This window comes from Populus euphratica, unplaced genomic scaffold (genome assembly GCF_000495115.2).
Source record: "Populus euphratica unplaced genomic scaffold, PopEup_1.0 scaffold1530.1, whole genome shotgun sequence".
NCBI lineage: Eukaryota > Viridiplantae > Streptophyta > Magnoliopsida > Malpighiales > Salicaceae > Populus > Populus euphratica.
Genome location: NW_011501380.1, coordinates 15132 through 32320, shown reverse-complemented (window position 1 = coordinate 32320; position 17189 = coordinate 15132). Strand labels below are relative to the sequence as shown.

Genomic DNA, 17189 nt, shown 5'->3' with positions numbered 1-17189 from the left:
ATAAGTACAAACACACACTAAATTGAATTTTTTATTGTCTTTTTCAATGCAAGCTTGTATTTTAACTTTTAGATATTGTTTAAGTACTTATTTTTAGATAGAAGAAACAAAAATAATAGATATAAATATGATATATTGTTATATATTTTCTGTTTTAAAAAATAACAAATTTATTTTATAATTATTTACATTTTTATTCTTTAATTAAATACAAAGTTAAAAACACATGAAAATCATATTTTAAAAAACATTATGTACATCAATTTGATATACTAAAGAGACAAATTAACTTTACTATTAATCTCGAGATTTAAATTCAAATTATTGAGAGAAAATATAAAGCAAACTTATTAATTACAACTCTTATCTCTTAAAATTATCTTATAAAAATGCTAATACACACACAAACCCAAAGCATAAATAATAATGTCAATATGGCATTGATAAAAAGTTTGGAGATGAATCTATATTACTAAACTACTTGATTTTAATATGTTTTAAATCACAATCATCCCTGCGACTGGTACATGTTTCACATGTACTTCCATGCTGGCACGTGGCACCTAATTCAAATATGGATCCAATATTAATTCTTAATGTGCAGTTCATCATTTACTATTTTTTATTATTCAAATTGTCTTGAGTCTTGAGTAATAATTTATAAAGGATGAGCGAAGCTAAAAACAATAAATAAACATAGAAATTTCATGTGTGAAAATGATTTGTAGTTTTATAATCTTTAAAATAATACAGAAGTCTACCTCTTTATAAAGTTTATAAAACTTTAAATAGATAAGTAACCTTATCTTAAATAAAAAACGAAATAAAGATATAAAATGTAAAATATAAAATATAAAAGAAATAATTATAAAATTTGAAACAATACATCAAATTCAAAATTAACAAATAAACTTTTTTATATCTAATATTGATGGTTTGCATGGTGATATAGTACCTATTTTAAAGAAAAATAACTTCTAAAAATTTCTATAAAAATTTAATTGTATTTTAAGGATCAAATTAAAAGTTATAATATATTTAAATTTTTCTTTTAAATTTTGTGAAAAGATCTTTTTTTAATTTTAAAATTATTTTATTAATTTATAAATATATTTGTTAGATTATCTAAGTAGTCTATTTTTTTTTATCTATAAAAGATTCTCAAATCACTTAGAAAAATTACATGTTTTCACAAATATAAAAAAGTAATGTTTCTTTGACTTTGTTGCCTTTTTTTTAATGCATGAATGAATGCATGAAATCCTATCTTATTCTAACACAAATTAGATTCCAAGCCAATACAATACAAGATTGATTTAGGTTTTTCCTCCTTAGGTGCGGAATTGTTTCTTTTCTAATATTTTTGAACGAACTTTCATGTAGCTAGAATTTTATTTTTTATTTTTTAATGTGTGTGTTCAAGTTGTTAACAGGTTAGTACAGGCAATAAGTCTAAATCTAAGACATGGTGAGGTCCTAGGTTTAAGTCCTGTCCTTAGATATTGTGTAATTTCTAATTCTTGTATTTGAGTTTTCACCAATAAAAAAAATTGTTGTAATCTAGCACACCAAATCCTAAGATTTTAAAGATCAATTATCGGAGAAATGGATCTAAAAATACCCAAATATCCAACTATATTTATAAATATACATGAGAAAATTACTTTTAACATTTAAATAAGATAAAATTATAAAAAAACTTAGCATAAAAATTAGAGTTTTTACAAATTAAAGAGTTGATGAGTTTGACCATTAAAAAAAAAAATCTCATGACAAACAGGAAATTTTCTAATGCTTGATCAATAGGTGTGTAGATGAAAAAAAATATACAGCAAGAGAAAGAATAAAATAATGATCAAGAAGGGCTATCTAGCCTGGCTTCTAATGATTTCACCTGGTTTTCACGGCATTTGACCGGCTTTGGCTGATTTAGCTAGTTTCTCTTGCTATGAATTGCTCGTGCTCATGATAACATGCTACAACTAGATGGAATTGCTCCTTTGCAAGGGTGATTGTGGTGTATTTAGACACCAAGAACTTGGAATTTTTTCTAAAAAAAGAGAGATTATATTTATACAGTTGCTTATCCTTGAGTTTTTTGTATAACCACCCACAATAAATAATCAGAAAACAGAAACTTTGGAGCCAGTGTTAATGTTCACTATATTTTATATCGCTGGATTTTCAATGGCGAAGAAAACAGAAACTTTGAAGAGCAGGAATTGCATGGGTGGACATCTCAAAATGCTCCAAATGACTTCACAAACTGGTTTAGGTCCTCTGATTATCGGTAAGATCCAAAGATATTAAAGAGACTTCGGAGTGATTTGATACAGAATCTGGATTTGAAGAGAAAGAAGCGGCCTTCCATGGGCTTGATGCGGTTGGGATGTTGTAATTAATAAGCAATAGTATCTGCGGCCCAACTCTAAAAAAAAAAAAATTATTAAAAGAATATAATAATAGATAGTATTAATAAAATAATACAACCTATATACTCCCATCATTAATATTATAATTTATAATTAAATTGTTTTATTATTTATATTTATAAATAGAAACATAAGTTATCTTCAATATATACTTGATGGTCCGGCGAAATATCACCTGGGTTGATTTGATCTGATTTGTAAATCGTCTGAGGAGAAAGAAGCGGTCTTCCATGGGAGGAGACGCGGCTTGATTTATGGAGATTTAAAGGTGTACTTTGCATAGATCTTAAGTTACTTGTTGGAGTTGACTTTATATAAAAATTTGAATATTTAAAGATTTCATTGCAGATTCTACAAGCAACTGTATAAATGAAAATTTTAATTTAGCTAATGTGTCATGCCATAATTTTTTTTAGGTTAACGTGGGTGTCCGGGCCAGCTTGCGTGCACCACGACTAATTCTATGGGTCTTAAAATTAACGATCATGTAAGCCTCCAGTGACCATCATATGAGCAACCAAGGACTCGAACCTGAGACCACAGAGGGAGCAAACCCCTTGATCCCAAATCCTTACCAATGTGTCATGCCATAATTTTTTTTTTTTATTAACGTGGGTGTCCGGGCCAGCTTACGTGCACCACGACTAATCCCATGGGCCCTGAAGTTAATGATCATGTAAGCCTCCAGTGACTATTATATGAGCAACCAAGAACTCGAACCTAAGACCACAGAGGGAGAAAATCCCTTGATTCTAAATTCTTATCACTTGACCAACACCTAGATAGTTGTTACATCATAATTGTTATGCCACGCTGCTGGTAGTGATGGTCTGCCATTGAATTAAAAAGAAATGCCTATTCTCTCGTAAAAAAAATTATAGAAAAACCCGTGTGTGCACCAAAAGAAAAATCATGTAGTTGAAAGGGTTGTATAAAAACTCAAGAGAACTTGTTTTTGGTGCTGTATTTTAATAGTATTTTTAAAAAAATTTAATTTTTTTTATTTTAAATTAATTTGTAAATTATTTTTACATTCTGATTTTAAAAATAAAAAATATTATTAATATATTTTTTAAAAAAATAAAAGTACGTGGGCTTGACCGAAACATCTGCAAACAATTCTTTTGTCCTTAATTTGTTTTTTTCTTGCATCATCAAAAGCTCAAAACACAAAACCATAACACCTAGGATCTATAGCCAAGAACCTTGGGATATTATTACGAGTCATAAAACATTGAATTTATTATGGCCGACGGGCACTGCTATTTCCTATTTCCTTTGGGAGGTATTCTTGTGGCTAATATTAAATTGGCACTAGTCTCCATACCCAAGATAGGTAGATGGGTTCTTCTTTCATCCTTCACGGGGCATTGAAGAATGGAGACCTGAAAGCAGACAAAATGAGTAATGGCAGCAAAATGATGTCTGCAGAAGGAGACGTGTTTGATGGTGAGGCAAGAGTTATTTCTTATAATGTGTTTTTTATTTAAAAATATATTAAAATAATGTATATTTTTTTTATTTAATTTTAATATAAATACATCAAAACAATCTAAAAATATATATAAAAAACTAATTTAAAACTTTCTTTAAAAAATTTAAAAATATAATTGTACTGACAGTTTCTAAATAAGGATCGCTGTCTACTCCTTATCAGCTGTGTGTGTGATCTCAATATTTCTTTCATCTTTTTCTATAAAAAAAGCCAAGGAAAAGTGACAGGTGAGGTCTCCTCTGCATGCCCATACTGCCGCATAAATAAATAATGGTTCTGATAGGAAGTGAGTTCTGCTTCACATGAAATTCCTGGACGAAACAGTGCTAACGTTGATGCTCCCTTTTCTTTCAAAAAATTATTTAAATGGGTAGATTTTCATCCATGAATTATCATGGGATTTCAAGACAAAAACCTGCAGCCAATAAATCCATAATTACTCAGTCCAATGGCGTATTTTTTCTTTTGTATACGTAAACAAATACAAAAAGAACAATCGTCAATTGGATTAAATAATATGATTAATTTGAATAAGGTTTATGTATCTTTTCTTTCATAATTTCTTCAAAATATTAATATTAAACCATGACAAAGCTTTAGTTTAGATAATAAAAGTTTCTTCGACCAATTTTAATGCATTACAAGAAGTTTACACCTTCTTTGACCTCTAAAGACTAAATTTACTAATTTCTAAAGATTAACTAATAAAATACTAATGTAAAATCATGCTTGGTGGGATGATCTTAAACCCAGTTGATATAGGATATAAATTGATTTGAGATAAAAAAAAATTAAATTAGAAAACCCAGCTTATTTAATTAAAAATCAAAATTAAATAAACTACAAAGTGGGATTAACTCAATCCAAACTATAACATGTTGATTTTGTATTTTATTTTAAGAAATTTTTTCATTAAAATAAAAATATTTTTATTATTTAAATTTTTTATTTGTTAATTTGAGTTGATTTGAATTAATTCTTCTAATTTATAATCTAAATTTTACATTGAATTGATATTAAATTAAATTTTACAAGGATGGTAGGATGTTATTTCTTCAAATTCAAATTTTAGTAAGTTAACATTTGTAAATGAGTTTATTATTATTATTATTATTATTACTCAAGGTTTAAAAATCAGTTTCTAAAAAATAAAGCTAAACAAATATAGAAGATCTAATAATAATAATAATAATAATAATAATAATAATAATAAATCGAATCTAAGTGTAATTATTTTCGGATACAAATGGTGAGGCTCCAAAGTCCAAACACTAAAATTTGTCAAACACAACGTACGTAAAAGTAAAGACACTTAAATATTCAACGAAGAAAAAGAAAAGCAAAGCGGCACAAGGACACAAAAAGTTGCAGAATCCTCGGGCCGTCTTTTCCTGCACTGCACTCGACGGACAATCCTAAAAACATTAAATCATGACTGTGTAATAACTCAAATGCACTGACTGACCTACCACCATTTTGGCGGGAACTGGGTTACTGCCGCCATAAAGCATGGTGGTTGTGGTGGTCTCCGGTCATGATGGAGGTGATGAATCTCCTCAAGTTTTGCGAGCTGGTTCAGCTGCAAGTTTTGGTTGTGTTGGTGGGGATGAAAGTTCTTCTTGGCCTTCTTCTTCTTCTTCTTCTGAATCCAGCTTTCGTGAACTTGATGATGTCTTCTTGCAGGTCATGCACTGGAACAAACCATCTCTTCTTGTTGTTATTTTCATTTTTGACTGGTTGTTGAAGTTTTGTTCTCTCTCTCTCTTTTTAAAAAGGTTGCTTTGGTGTTAAAATCTTTAATGAAGATGACCCAGAAAGAAAGATTGAGCTTTATGATGTTGGATGCTTAATTTCTGTAGTTTAATTGATTTTTAGCTAGTGGTTGATTTAGTGGCTATGGTATTACCACAGATATTTAGGAAGTTTCAAGTTTTTCATGTTTGATGCTTCAATACTCCATTTGAGAAGGATAGATATTTGCTTCTATTTTTGAGATGCATTTTCTTTTAAAAGTAGCTAAATTATCTGTAATACTGAATTTTTGAAAGAAAAAAGAAAGTTATGTAAACTGTAAAGTGCTTTTGATCATAGTTCAACTGATAAAAGTTACTAGTATTGTCAGCAATCTTAAATTAGCTCTAATTTTCCATATTTTCTTCGCGGATGCGAAACATTATTTTGGAATTTGAAAGTTCATAAATTAATAGATTATTTTCTAATTTACTAAGCCTGATATTTTTGCTTTGTTTGTTTGCTCTTGTATATTTTTTCAAAAGACTCAAGCAAGAATATGGCTTGGAGAAGTTCTTCAGACAAGATCAGATGAGCAGCTTCCTATTGCTGATTTAATCGCTGATGGGGAATTGCTGTATGTTCCAACTGTTTTTACCTCCTATAACCTCGTGTCATTACTTGAATCATGTATAGGTGCATTTCTTCCAGTATTTAGGCAGGAATGTGTTCAACTTATTTTATTTCTTAATGAATTTCCAATGCTTTGTGAAATTTCTTTAATTTCTTGTTTTGTTTCTTAGATTTGAAACGTCAAGAGTGATATGGAGAATGTTATCGACGAAGCATATGGAACTAAGATATGTAAAAGCATATAAATATGAGCCTTTCGCTTCTAGGAGGAGTTGTGGGAGCAGGTATCTGCCTTATTCTAATGTGGATTCATTTTTGAAGGTAAGCGCCGCCATCTTATTTCTCTTTGGTATGGTGATCTGAATTATATGATCCTACCTAAATGACATAATTTATTGTTCTGCTATATTTTTGTAGATCTGCAAAATCTTGGGAATGGCAGGCATAGATCTCTTTTCCCCATCAGATGTTGTCGAAAAAAGAGATACAAGAAAAGTTTGTATGTGTATACGTTCTCTTTCAAAGAAAGCAAGGTCTTCGCATTTAAATGTAAGACACTAATGCATTCTTTACATTTAAAGTCATATGCTTGTTGCAATTTCCTTTTCAAAATGTTTTCCTGTGTCAATTTGACAATGATCACAGACAAATTCTTGTGGCAGGTTCCTGATTTTGATATTGTCACTTATACCGTAGCTATGCCAACGGATATGGTTGGAAATATTCGAAGAAACCTGGAACTTTCACATCATAGCTTCTCCAGCTCTGCTAGCAAGACTCCACACCACGAACCAAGACAAAGATCCAGACAGGTATATGAATTTTTATTTTTTATTTATATAATTATAAATCTCTTTTTTTCAATAAGAAAATTAAATACCATTTCTAGTCTACTTTATTGAGTTAAGGAATCAGATTGTGTTCCAGATTATTGCTTACTTATTGAACTGCATTTGGTTTTACTTATTATGCTTCATACCTGCATTCTAGAAACATTCAAATGCAACTTCTGAAGGAAATGGTGATTCATATCTTGAAGAGTACGCTGAAGTGGAAAGTGTTTTTATGCTCGAATCTGGTAGCTCAGTAAGAAGTTGTTCTAATGATATTTCATCTCAGATGAACTCTGATTCAATGAATTCTCTGGGAGCATCCTTGTCAGTCAAAGGTCATTCCTCTGTACAATGCTCATTAGAACTAGAAGATCAAAACCAACATATAGATGAATGCAGTAAACGTCAATGGCATGAAGACCATTTAAATGAATCAACAAGATCTATTTACTCGCAACATTTGGAGAATGATCATCATTTGGATGGCGGGTTATCTACCTCTGTTGTTGAGTCCAATATGTATTTAGGTAGTAGGTCTTCTTATACAGAAAATAGAACCAAACATAGCTGTGAAAATAGTGGAATGGACCTGATTCATTTCAATCGTAGTTTAGAAGATGATGCCTCAGTAGTGGGGGATTCTGAGGATTGTAGCACACCTAGAGGAAACCGCAATGATGACGTGGAAGTGTCTTCTACTTCCAGCATGAGCTCTGTATCGGGCCCTGTGCAGAAGTTGAATTTTGAGGACCAATTAGATGAGGAAGATGATTTTAATACCGTCTGGTTTCCTGAATCATCAAATAGCAAGGTGACTTTTTTGATCAAGAAGTCTTTAGATAGGTCTGAATCTCAGGAAAAGGTCATATACAACACACCAGTGGGTAGTTTAATAACTGACTGTGAAGAATCTCCTTTTGACATGAAAGTCACGGATATTGGCTTCTCTTCCAAGCTTTCTGTACCCTGTACACAAATCGAACACTCAGACCATGCCTTTTTGCACAAGAGTGGCAGTTGCATGTCTCAAGCAAATACAGATCTTGGATATGGTGAAGAAAGGGAGTTATTTGCTGATTGGTCCTCCTTTTCACACGAGTTTAATCAATGGGATCAGAAAGGTAAACATAGATTTGCTGTAGTACCAACTAGAGCTTCATCCCTGTCTCTTTCACAAGTAGATTCACCAGAGGAAAATCTTCCTTCTGTTCAAAGCAAAGCTAGAGGGGATGCCTTGTGGCCCGAGAACACAAATATCAAGGGCATCATTGGAGATAATGGCACAGAGGGACATAATGCTACCATGGTTGAATCAGACCTTGAAAATGGCAAACTTCCAAATAAATGTTTACAAACCACTTGTTTTAATAGCATAAAAAACAACACACACAAGGAATCAGATTCTCCTGACAGAATCTCAGCAATGGTAGATAGTGAAAAATCTCATGAATTTAAAAGCAGCAAGGATAGTAGTGGTTTTCAGCAGCTCTGTGATAGTTCTGTTTTTCAGAGCCAAGGTCCTCAGATACCAGATGAGCATAGGTGCTCAACAACAGGATACTCGGAAAATGTTGGTGAAAACAGTGATCAAGTGTCTATATATGCGAAGAAAGATACGATTTGTTCCACAGAAAATATGGATCGGGTGGTGAGTCAGTTTTGTTGATTTTTTGTAATGTTTTCATCGTAGGTCTCTTTTCAACTTCTTACCCCAACTTTCTATGACTTGATCAATCTCTGTCACAGGATGATCAAGACCATGAAAAGGTGCAGATTCTGGCAATCGAGAATTCAAATGTAACTGAAGGTCTAAGTGTAGAAAAGGCAGACTGCAAGCCTCCAAGGAGGCCACTCCTTAAAACTGTTGCAAAGGGAACTGCAGTTGTTGGGGTGCTGCTGTTCTTGCTTCATTTCAGGTTCGTCCTCTCTTAAGGTGTTAGAAAAATATCAGGTTGATACCACTATTAGAATTTTATCCCAAGATCTATACTTGATATTTTGAACACTCAGTTACCGATAATTGAACAAACAAGAGGTTTTTGGATTGCCAGTTCTCCCATTAAGAATTGTATTAGGATTCTTTAGGCTCACACTCAAAACCCTACTTCCACAACTGTCTTAAGGTGTCCAAAGACCCAATTAGGCTATGCACATAACCTGTTTTTCACAAAGCAAAAATACTTTTAGTCCACATTGGTGTAAATTCTAACATATGGCTGCCAAAAAATATACATTCTTATTTTGATATCTTGTAATGGTTATTTATTACTTGCATTGCAGGAAAAATGACACAGAGAAAACAGATCAATCGGTCAAGCAGTCTAATCGACTTCGGAAAGCAAATGGTCAGAACTTCTCATCACTGAAGAGCCAAAAGGGAAGTAGAACGAACAGGATGTATCCAGCTGAAAAGCTTAGATTTGGTAATTAGAATATAAATATACAAGTTGTATGTAAAAATAAAAAGCCATCACAATGCAAGGAGCACCATGCATGACGCCACACATCTACTGTCATCCTAGTATGTCTAGTTTTTGAAACATATTTAATGTAGATTTAGATCTGCAGGGATAAAACGTTGGCCAGCGCTAATGAATGAGTTCACAGTTCCGTTTTGGATCGAAACCGAGGATTATGTAGATGGAGCTCAATTGGATTGCCACTTTTTTTACTTATACAGAGAGTTCATATCTCTAGGAAGATACCCTTCTCGGTGAAATGGAAACAACTTATTCTCACCATTCGTTGCTTTGATTTCTTCGTTGCTAAGTTCTGTTCTTTTTTCAGAGTAATGTATTTGCACATTCAACATTATCGCCCTTGTAATAGTCTCACCTATTCATAGCATTTTTATAAAAAAAAAAATGAAATTATAACCTTATGAGTTAACTTTCGGGAATTTGGTGTTTAGTTGGTTTCTGCTGCTGCCTGTACATGCTTGTGATCATTGTGTCATCCTTGAGCTCATCAGTTCGAAGTGAAAACAGAACTTGTGCAATGAACTTGGTGATTCCAACAAATGTTGATTACTGTATTGACATGTTTACATATGCAAAACTATGGAAAAATCTATGATGCCATGTTCACGAAGGAATTTTTTTGTTTGGCTCCCTGGAGGAGCCAACGACGCCACATCAATGCCATGTCAGCCAGTCTTTGTCATGTAGAAATTCTCCGCATCAACAATAGTAACTTCGAACATCTTTTCACAGGAGCATTCTAGTTAATAAATCATTTTACTATTTTACCTTTTGAAAAAAAATCCTCATCTTGCATTATACTTCTATATATTTTTGCACGCTATATCTTTTCCATTTAAATTTAGTCATTAATACTTTGTATTACTTGACGAGCTTATTGAAAATTGTGGCACATTATGATTTTATTTTATTAATTGTTTGTATTTAAAGGTTTAATATAATGTTTAAAATTTTCAAGGTGTTTTATATTCTTGATTAATCTTTACATTAAAAAAATTAACTATATTTTTGTATTGTGATTTTACTTGTAAAAATCAAATATAATCTTAAATTTATTTTTAAGTTAGTATTGTATTTATTTGTATTATAATCATCTAGCGTCCAAGTTTAAATTTACACTTATTATGAACCTGATTATAATAGTACTCTTAGGACAATTTGAGAGGAGCTGTAGAAACAAATGACCAACATGCTTAAAATAAATGAACTTTAAGAGAGTTCTCGAATAAGGCATTTAAAAACCAATAAATATCATAAGAATAACCATTGTAGGTAAGTTTATCCAGAGCACAACCAATATGACTATAATTTTAGTTATTCTAAATATGATAACCTTAATAAGCGAGTCATGAGTCCCAAAAAAATAAAAGCCTCTTTTTTTATGGTCATCATAACCTTTAGATATTTAACATGTGGATTCATGATATGGATCAATTATTTGAGTGGCATATCTAGTTTGATAATAGAAGAGTTAGATTTGCTAAGATGATATTTATTGATGAAGCTTGACTTTATTAGGGAGATGTTGAGGATTATTTAGAGAGGAGAGGTAAATCTTCCACAACTGATTGGACCAAAATAAAACAAAAACTACAGGAGAAGTACCTATTCTAGTCTTATAGGAACAAACTTTTAGATTATTAAAATAATCTAAGGCAAGAGAATAAGTATATCACACAATTTAATGTTTACGTGATGATATGTGTTATAAAGAAAAATAAAGCCAAAACTTTGCATAGATTTTCTTAAGGTTTGAATGATAATTTTAAAAAAGATGTTATGCTTATAGGTGCTTTCACTCTTGACTAAGTCTATACTATAGTACAAGATTACAAGTTACTTATAAAGAGTTAATGAAAAATATTTCAAGATCCTCGTAATACCCCTTTTAGATCTAAATTTAGAAATGACATGTTTTTGTTAGGTGCTCTATCATATAGACCTAATTCTAGTAGTGTCCAAATTTACAAAGAAGATATAAGAAAAAAAAGTCATGAATGAAATGTCTAGATGAGCTCAAAGGTTTAGTGTGTTAATTGTAAAGGGTTCGATCATATCTTATTTAACTGCACCTTTAAACCTTTAATCATTCAATAACATAAGGATATAGGTGAAAATAAAACTATTATATACAATAAATGTATATCAAATCCAGAAGACTTAAGTGACCTAGATGAAAAAGATATGCAAAAAGATGAAATTAACACTACAAGTCCAAATAAGTTTTAAAATGAGGTTAATAAAGAAAATAATAATTTTTCTTTAGTGGTGGTGGAAGAATTTTTAGGAAACTTTTTAGTGTACTCGCTCGAAGACATAAAGATGATTTTAGAAAAGTCTCATGATATTAGTCCCTTTTAAACCACATGATTCTCCACCCACTATGCTTGATGTCCAGCACGATAACAATTTATAGCAACATATTGAGCTCTCGATTCCCTTACCTTTGACACATGAAAAGGAAGATAAGATAATCCTGATTTATTAGGTCATATCCAAACTATATCTACTAAGGTTTTAAATAGTGTTTGTTTCACTCCACACCCGTAGTTATATAATGTTTATAATTACAAACCTAGAAAACATGTAGATCTTCTTTCTATATCTCCTTACATTAAAATATTTGATTCAAATAAGTTTTTTTGTGAGTAGACTTTGTAATTTGCATGTCAACATCATAAAGCATATTCAAGCAAGTAATGAACAATACAAATTTTAAATTGATTTATATAAGTATCAGAATGCATTTAATATTAGAAGTTATTTCATGATACATGTTAGACCTAAATAGTTTCCTTTGGGAACCAATAATAAATTGCAAGTGAGTAGTGCTAGATCATTCAAAGTGTTGTAAATGATTGAATCAAATAATGATGTCATTACATTATCACTAAACTTTGATAATAGCTCTACTTTTGACATGAAAGACTTTGTTATATATAAAACATAACAATCTATCCCTGATGATCCTTTTGAAACCTTTGACTCATTATCCTTATCATTGGCATAAAGTGAATATATTAATGTTATCTTAGATGCACAAGTTGTTTTTATCAGGGATAGTAAAGTTCAGCAAATCCTAGAATATGAGTTATGTGCCTAAATCTAGATTGTACTTGGATTACTAAAAAATACATTACAATAGTTTGGACCTTATCTTTAGGAGCGTTATCGAACCTGATAAATTATTTACACACTTATGATCATAAAAGATAGAAGGTAACTCAAACCATTGAGAGATTAAACTTTAGTTTTGTTTAGTTTATTTGGATTTTTAGTTGAGGTTTATTAACTAAACTTTCCTATAACTTTTATGTTTTTAAGTAGTTCTAATTCTCATGTTATCAATGAGGTTTTAGGCAGACAAGATAAAATAAGGATTATCACCAAGTCAAGAGTTGACCACCCACTCATCAATTAGTCATCAAATCAATAGTTCTCAATTTTGGCCTATGAAAGGAGGCATTTGACATGCATTTAGGCATCTTGGTCTCCAGATCAAGATCATGCTCTTGCTTTCTCTCTTTATATTTTTGTAATGTTTAAGTTTTATTTTTATTAATATCTTATTTATGTCTTTCAATTCCTTTCCTTTACTTAGTTAACTTTTATCTTATTTATGTTCTTATTGTATTTGTTTATTTATTTTTCTTTCTTTCATTATGTTTAGTTAAGTTCATTATATCAAGGTGAAAAGGTTATACTAATGGTGTAAGAATAAATATAGTATAAACTTAACATGGACTTTAATGTTTGATACTAGCATGTTTTATATTTGTTATCTTGTTCACTCTTTACTACTTTGCTTGTTAAACGACTAATCTAGATTTATGTTATATAACACTTGGTACAACAAATGCTTGGCATTTTCATAGCCCATACTGTATGGTATAACCGACTTTTAAGTTATGAAAGAAACTTGATTTGTTGTTAATATAAGTTATAATCATGAATATCTGACAAGATTTACAAGTATTAGTATTAATCGAATAAGATAACTAATGTAATCATGTTAACAATTTATAATCTGATTGGAACCTCCTTTGTATATGGTTTCTAATTAAATAATAAGAGTTTATACTATACTTGTTTGACATATCATTAATAGATCCTCTAACCTTGATATTTGTTGTTATCATTATTTAATCATTACATTAATTTTTCATCTCAAAGTTCTCATCAACTTCTTCTTCTTTATTATTATTATTATTATTATTATTATTATTATTATTATTTTATTACTACTACTACTATTATTATTATTGTTGTTGTTATTGTTGTTATTGTATTATTGTTATCTATAATTTATTCAATTAACCTCTCTATTGTTCGACCCTGGTCTTGCTGGGTTATTTATTACTTCGACACTCGTGTACTTGGGAGAATACATCAATTTTTTGATCGTGTCACACTACTCACTTATAATTTATATTAATTTTTAAAAGATGCCATTCATGTCCAATATGTATTATGAAATAATCTTTAACATTAAGTGAATTAAGATACTTGTATAAATTAACTTGAAATTTGTATTGTTCATTATCTACTTGAAATTTTTTATGATATCAACATGTAAATTTATAAACTTTACATGTAAAAGACTTAGTTGAATCAAATATTTTAGAGTGAGGAAATATAAAAAAAGATGTATAGGCTTTCTAGGTTCGTAACTATGAACACTATATGACTAAAGGTGTGGAGTGGAACAAACACTATTTAAAGTCTTAATAAATGTAGTTTGGACGCAAGGGTGTGGAGTGGAACAAAGATTATTTAAAGCCTTAGTAAATGTAGTTTGGACATAACCTTGTAAATTAGGATTATACTCCTCTTTCTTATCTCATGTCAAAGGTAAGGGATTAAGAAGTTCAACATGTTCCTATAAACTTATGATATGTTGGACGTCAAGCATAATGGGTGGGGAATCAAGTAGTTTAAAATGACTAATATTATTAGACTTTTTTAAGACCATACTTATTTCTTCATACGATTTCACTTAAGAGTTTTTTAAAAATTCTTCCTCTACCATTAAAGTAGAATTATTATAATCTTTATTAACCTCATTTTCATATTCATTTGAACTTATTGTGTTAACTCCATCTTCTTACATATCCTCTTCATCTAGGTCATTAAAATCCTCAGGATTGCATTTATACAGTTGACCATAATAGTCTTCATTATCACCTATATCTTTATATTCTTAGATGACTAAGGGTTTTGAGGTATTGTTGGTGAAGATATGACCGAAACCTTGACATTTAACACACTGAAACTTTAAACTCATCCTAGACATTTCATTGTTGACTTGTTTGCTCTTATTTTCTTTATAAATTTAGACACTACTAGGATTTGGCCAATGAGGTAAAACACTTAATAAAGATCCATTATTTCTAAATCGATACCTAAAAAAGGCCTAAAAGGTGATGCAAACCTCTTGATCATATATGGACCCAAAGATAACATTATGTCAAAAAACCCTAATTATATGAATAATATCACAAACCCAGTTAATCTTCGATAAATCAGTGTATGATCTGTCCCTATAAAGAAAAATTGTTTTTCCATAAACAAACAAAAGAAAAACTCTTGTTTATTCTCCAACTTGCTACTAGAATTTAAAGCTAAAAAAACTTAATATAGTCTTATTTAACTAAACTTAATGGACTTTTTTTATATTGTAAGCTAATGAGCCTAAACTAGTAATCAACTAACACATGTTCAATAAAGAAATAAAATTTTAAACAATGTCTAATGGGCCAGAACAATCACAAATTAAAAATAATTATTCATAAATAAATAAATAAGGATAATAAAAATAAAATCTTCATGCTGAAATTTATTCATGTAGTCCGAATCTCTAATTTTCGTATATTTTTGGTAGATTTTTAGTCCTAACTACAAACACGTCATTTGATCTCGTCTGGATGAATTACTATGCCTACCATACATGGTTGGTAAACTTGAGATGTCTCATTTCTATCCTAACCTTAATTTCATCACCATTCCACCTGTAGCTTCCGATATGTTCTAAATAATACACAAAGGTCTTGTAATATCCCACATCGACGGGTGAGGGAGTGATAACTAGCCTTAGTAAAAGTGTTGGTTGCCAACTTGTTATATGCGTTTTGGAGCATTATGCTCAAAAGATAGCTCGTGTCACCATGAACAAAACTGTGAAGGCGGTAAGGCCCAAAGCGGGCAATATATGGCATGTTGGGCCGGACTATTATATTTGGTATTAAAGCCGACCTCACTGGTTGTCCGGTTGTGCCGATAGGGTCGTTGAGCTCCTTAAGAAGTTGGATTATAATATCCCACATCAACGAGTAAAGGAGTGGCAGCTGGCCTTATAAAGAGTGTTGATTGCCAACTTGTCATACGTATTTTGAGGAGTCAAGCTCAGAAGTGAGCTCACATCACTAGGAATAAAATCGTGAGGGTAGTAAGGCTCAAAATGGATAATATATGGCAGGTTCGGCCAAGTTGTTACAAGTTTAGTTTGGTAGATTTGATAAGATTTATCTAGTAACTTCGATCCTCTAAAATAATATGGTTACCAAATCCATTTGACTTGAAACTTTACCGAAATATTTCCATATTATTAGTGTCTCTATATAAATTATCAGCTCGTTCTAATGTAAGGTTGGAGAGATATGTTTGATCCTGCAAAACTAGTCAATAGACATTTTAAGGCCAAATTCAAACTTGACTTAGTTCATATCATCCTCCCCTTATTTAAAAAGATTCAACCTCAAATATTTAACAATAGTTGAGGTGTCTTTATTCTCTCTGGGGTATTTAGCCTCACCCTCCTAATTGTGCTAGGATGGACCACCTCTATTGTTAGCCTTCTAATTAGGTTGCCAAGATTTTAAAGAGCCTACTTATTGGCTTTGCCAAATGGTACCTTTCTATTTAAGTTGTTTCTCCACTTTTATGGCCATATGCTCCATCTCCTCCAACTCCACATAATGATGAGCTATATCATGATTAAGGCCATTTATGAATCTAGCTATAGTAGCCTCCCTATCCTCCTCAACATTAGCTCGAATCATAAAAAGTTCTATCTTCTTGAATTACTCATTAATACTCTTTGTACCTTAATTCAAACTTTACAACCTATCATAAAATTTTGCATAATAGTGGCTAGACATAAATCTCTTTCTCATAAAGGATTTCATTTTATCCCATGTGTCAATTTGCCTTTCTTAATTTTACAAGCGGTTTGTCACTAACTGATCCCACCATACAATGACATAGTCCATAAAAACATAAGCTTAAATTTCTTGGGCTTTGGATGATTGGGACATTAAAAAAATCCATTTCACCTTGTTCTTCCTTTTTAAATAAACTTCGAATCATTCTTCCTTTAAAAAGTTAGAATTTCTAGCTTAATTATATCCAAATCTCCACATAACTAGCATTATAGTCCTAGTACTTATAATTACCCTTTGACATGACTAAAAGATTGATGTCTTCTTCCAAGTGCAAGAGTGTCGAAGTAATAAATAACCCGGCAAGACCGGGATCGAACCACATGGAGGTTAATTGTATAACTTATAGATGATAATAATACAACAAC

General features: G+C 31.0%; 1 protein-coding gene across 2 annotated transcripts; it reads left to right on the top strand.

Moving 5' to 3' along the window:
• The first annotated feature begins 5183 nt into the window (after positions 1 to 5183).
• On the top strand, positions 5184 to 9966 carry LOC105117795 (uncharacterized). 2 transcript variants are annotated; one of them, XM_011015556.1, is made up of 8 exons: positions 5184 to 5610; positions 6204 to 6295; positions 6462 to 6612; positions 6709 to 6840; positions 6954 to 7103; positions 7411 to 8772; positions 8871 to 9040; positions 9405 to 9966. In XM_011015556.1, exons 1-8 carry the CDS (start codon positions 5437 to 5439, stop codon positions 9553 to 9555), a joined length of 2382 nt encoding a protein of 793 aa, XP_011013858.1. In that variant the 5' UTR covers positions 5184 to 5436; the 3' UTR covers positions 9556 to 9966. The 2 variants fall into 2 exon arrangements, with proteins under 2 accessions (XP_011013858.1, XP_011013856.1); XM_011015554.1 differs by having other exon boundaries at positions 7282 to 8772.
• The last annotated feature ends 7223 nt before the right edge of the window (positions 9967 to 17189 follow it).

Excerpts from the sequence above, each read along its gene's own strand:
- LOC105117795 (XM_011015554.1), top strand. The coding sequence starts at position 5,437 with ATGGTGGTTGTGGTGGTCTCCGGTCATGATGGAGGTGATGAATCTCCT. Across the intron at positions 5,611-6,203 it reads TTGATGATGTCTTCTTGCAG|ACTCAAGCAAGAATATGGCT; the intron begins GTCATGCACTGG and ends TTTTTTCAAAAG. Across the intron at positions 8,773-8,870 it reads CAGAAAATATGGATCGGGTG|GATGATCAAGACCATGAAAA; the intron begins GTGAGTCAGTTT and ends TCTCTGTCACAG.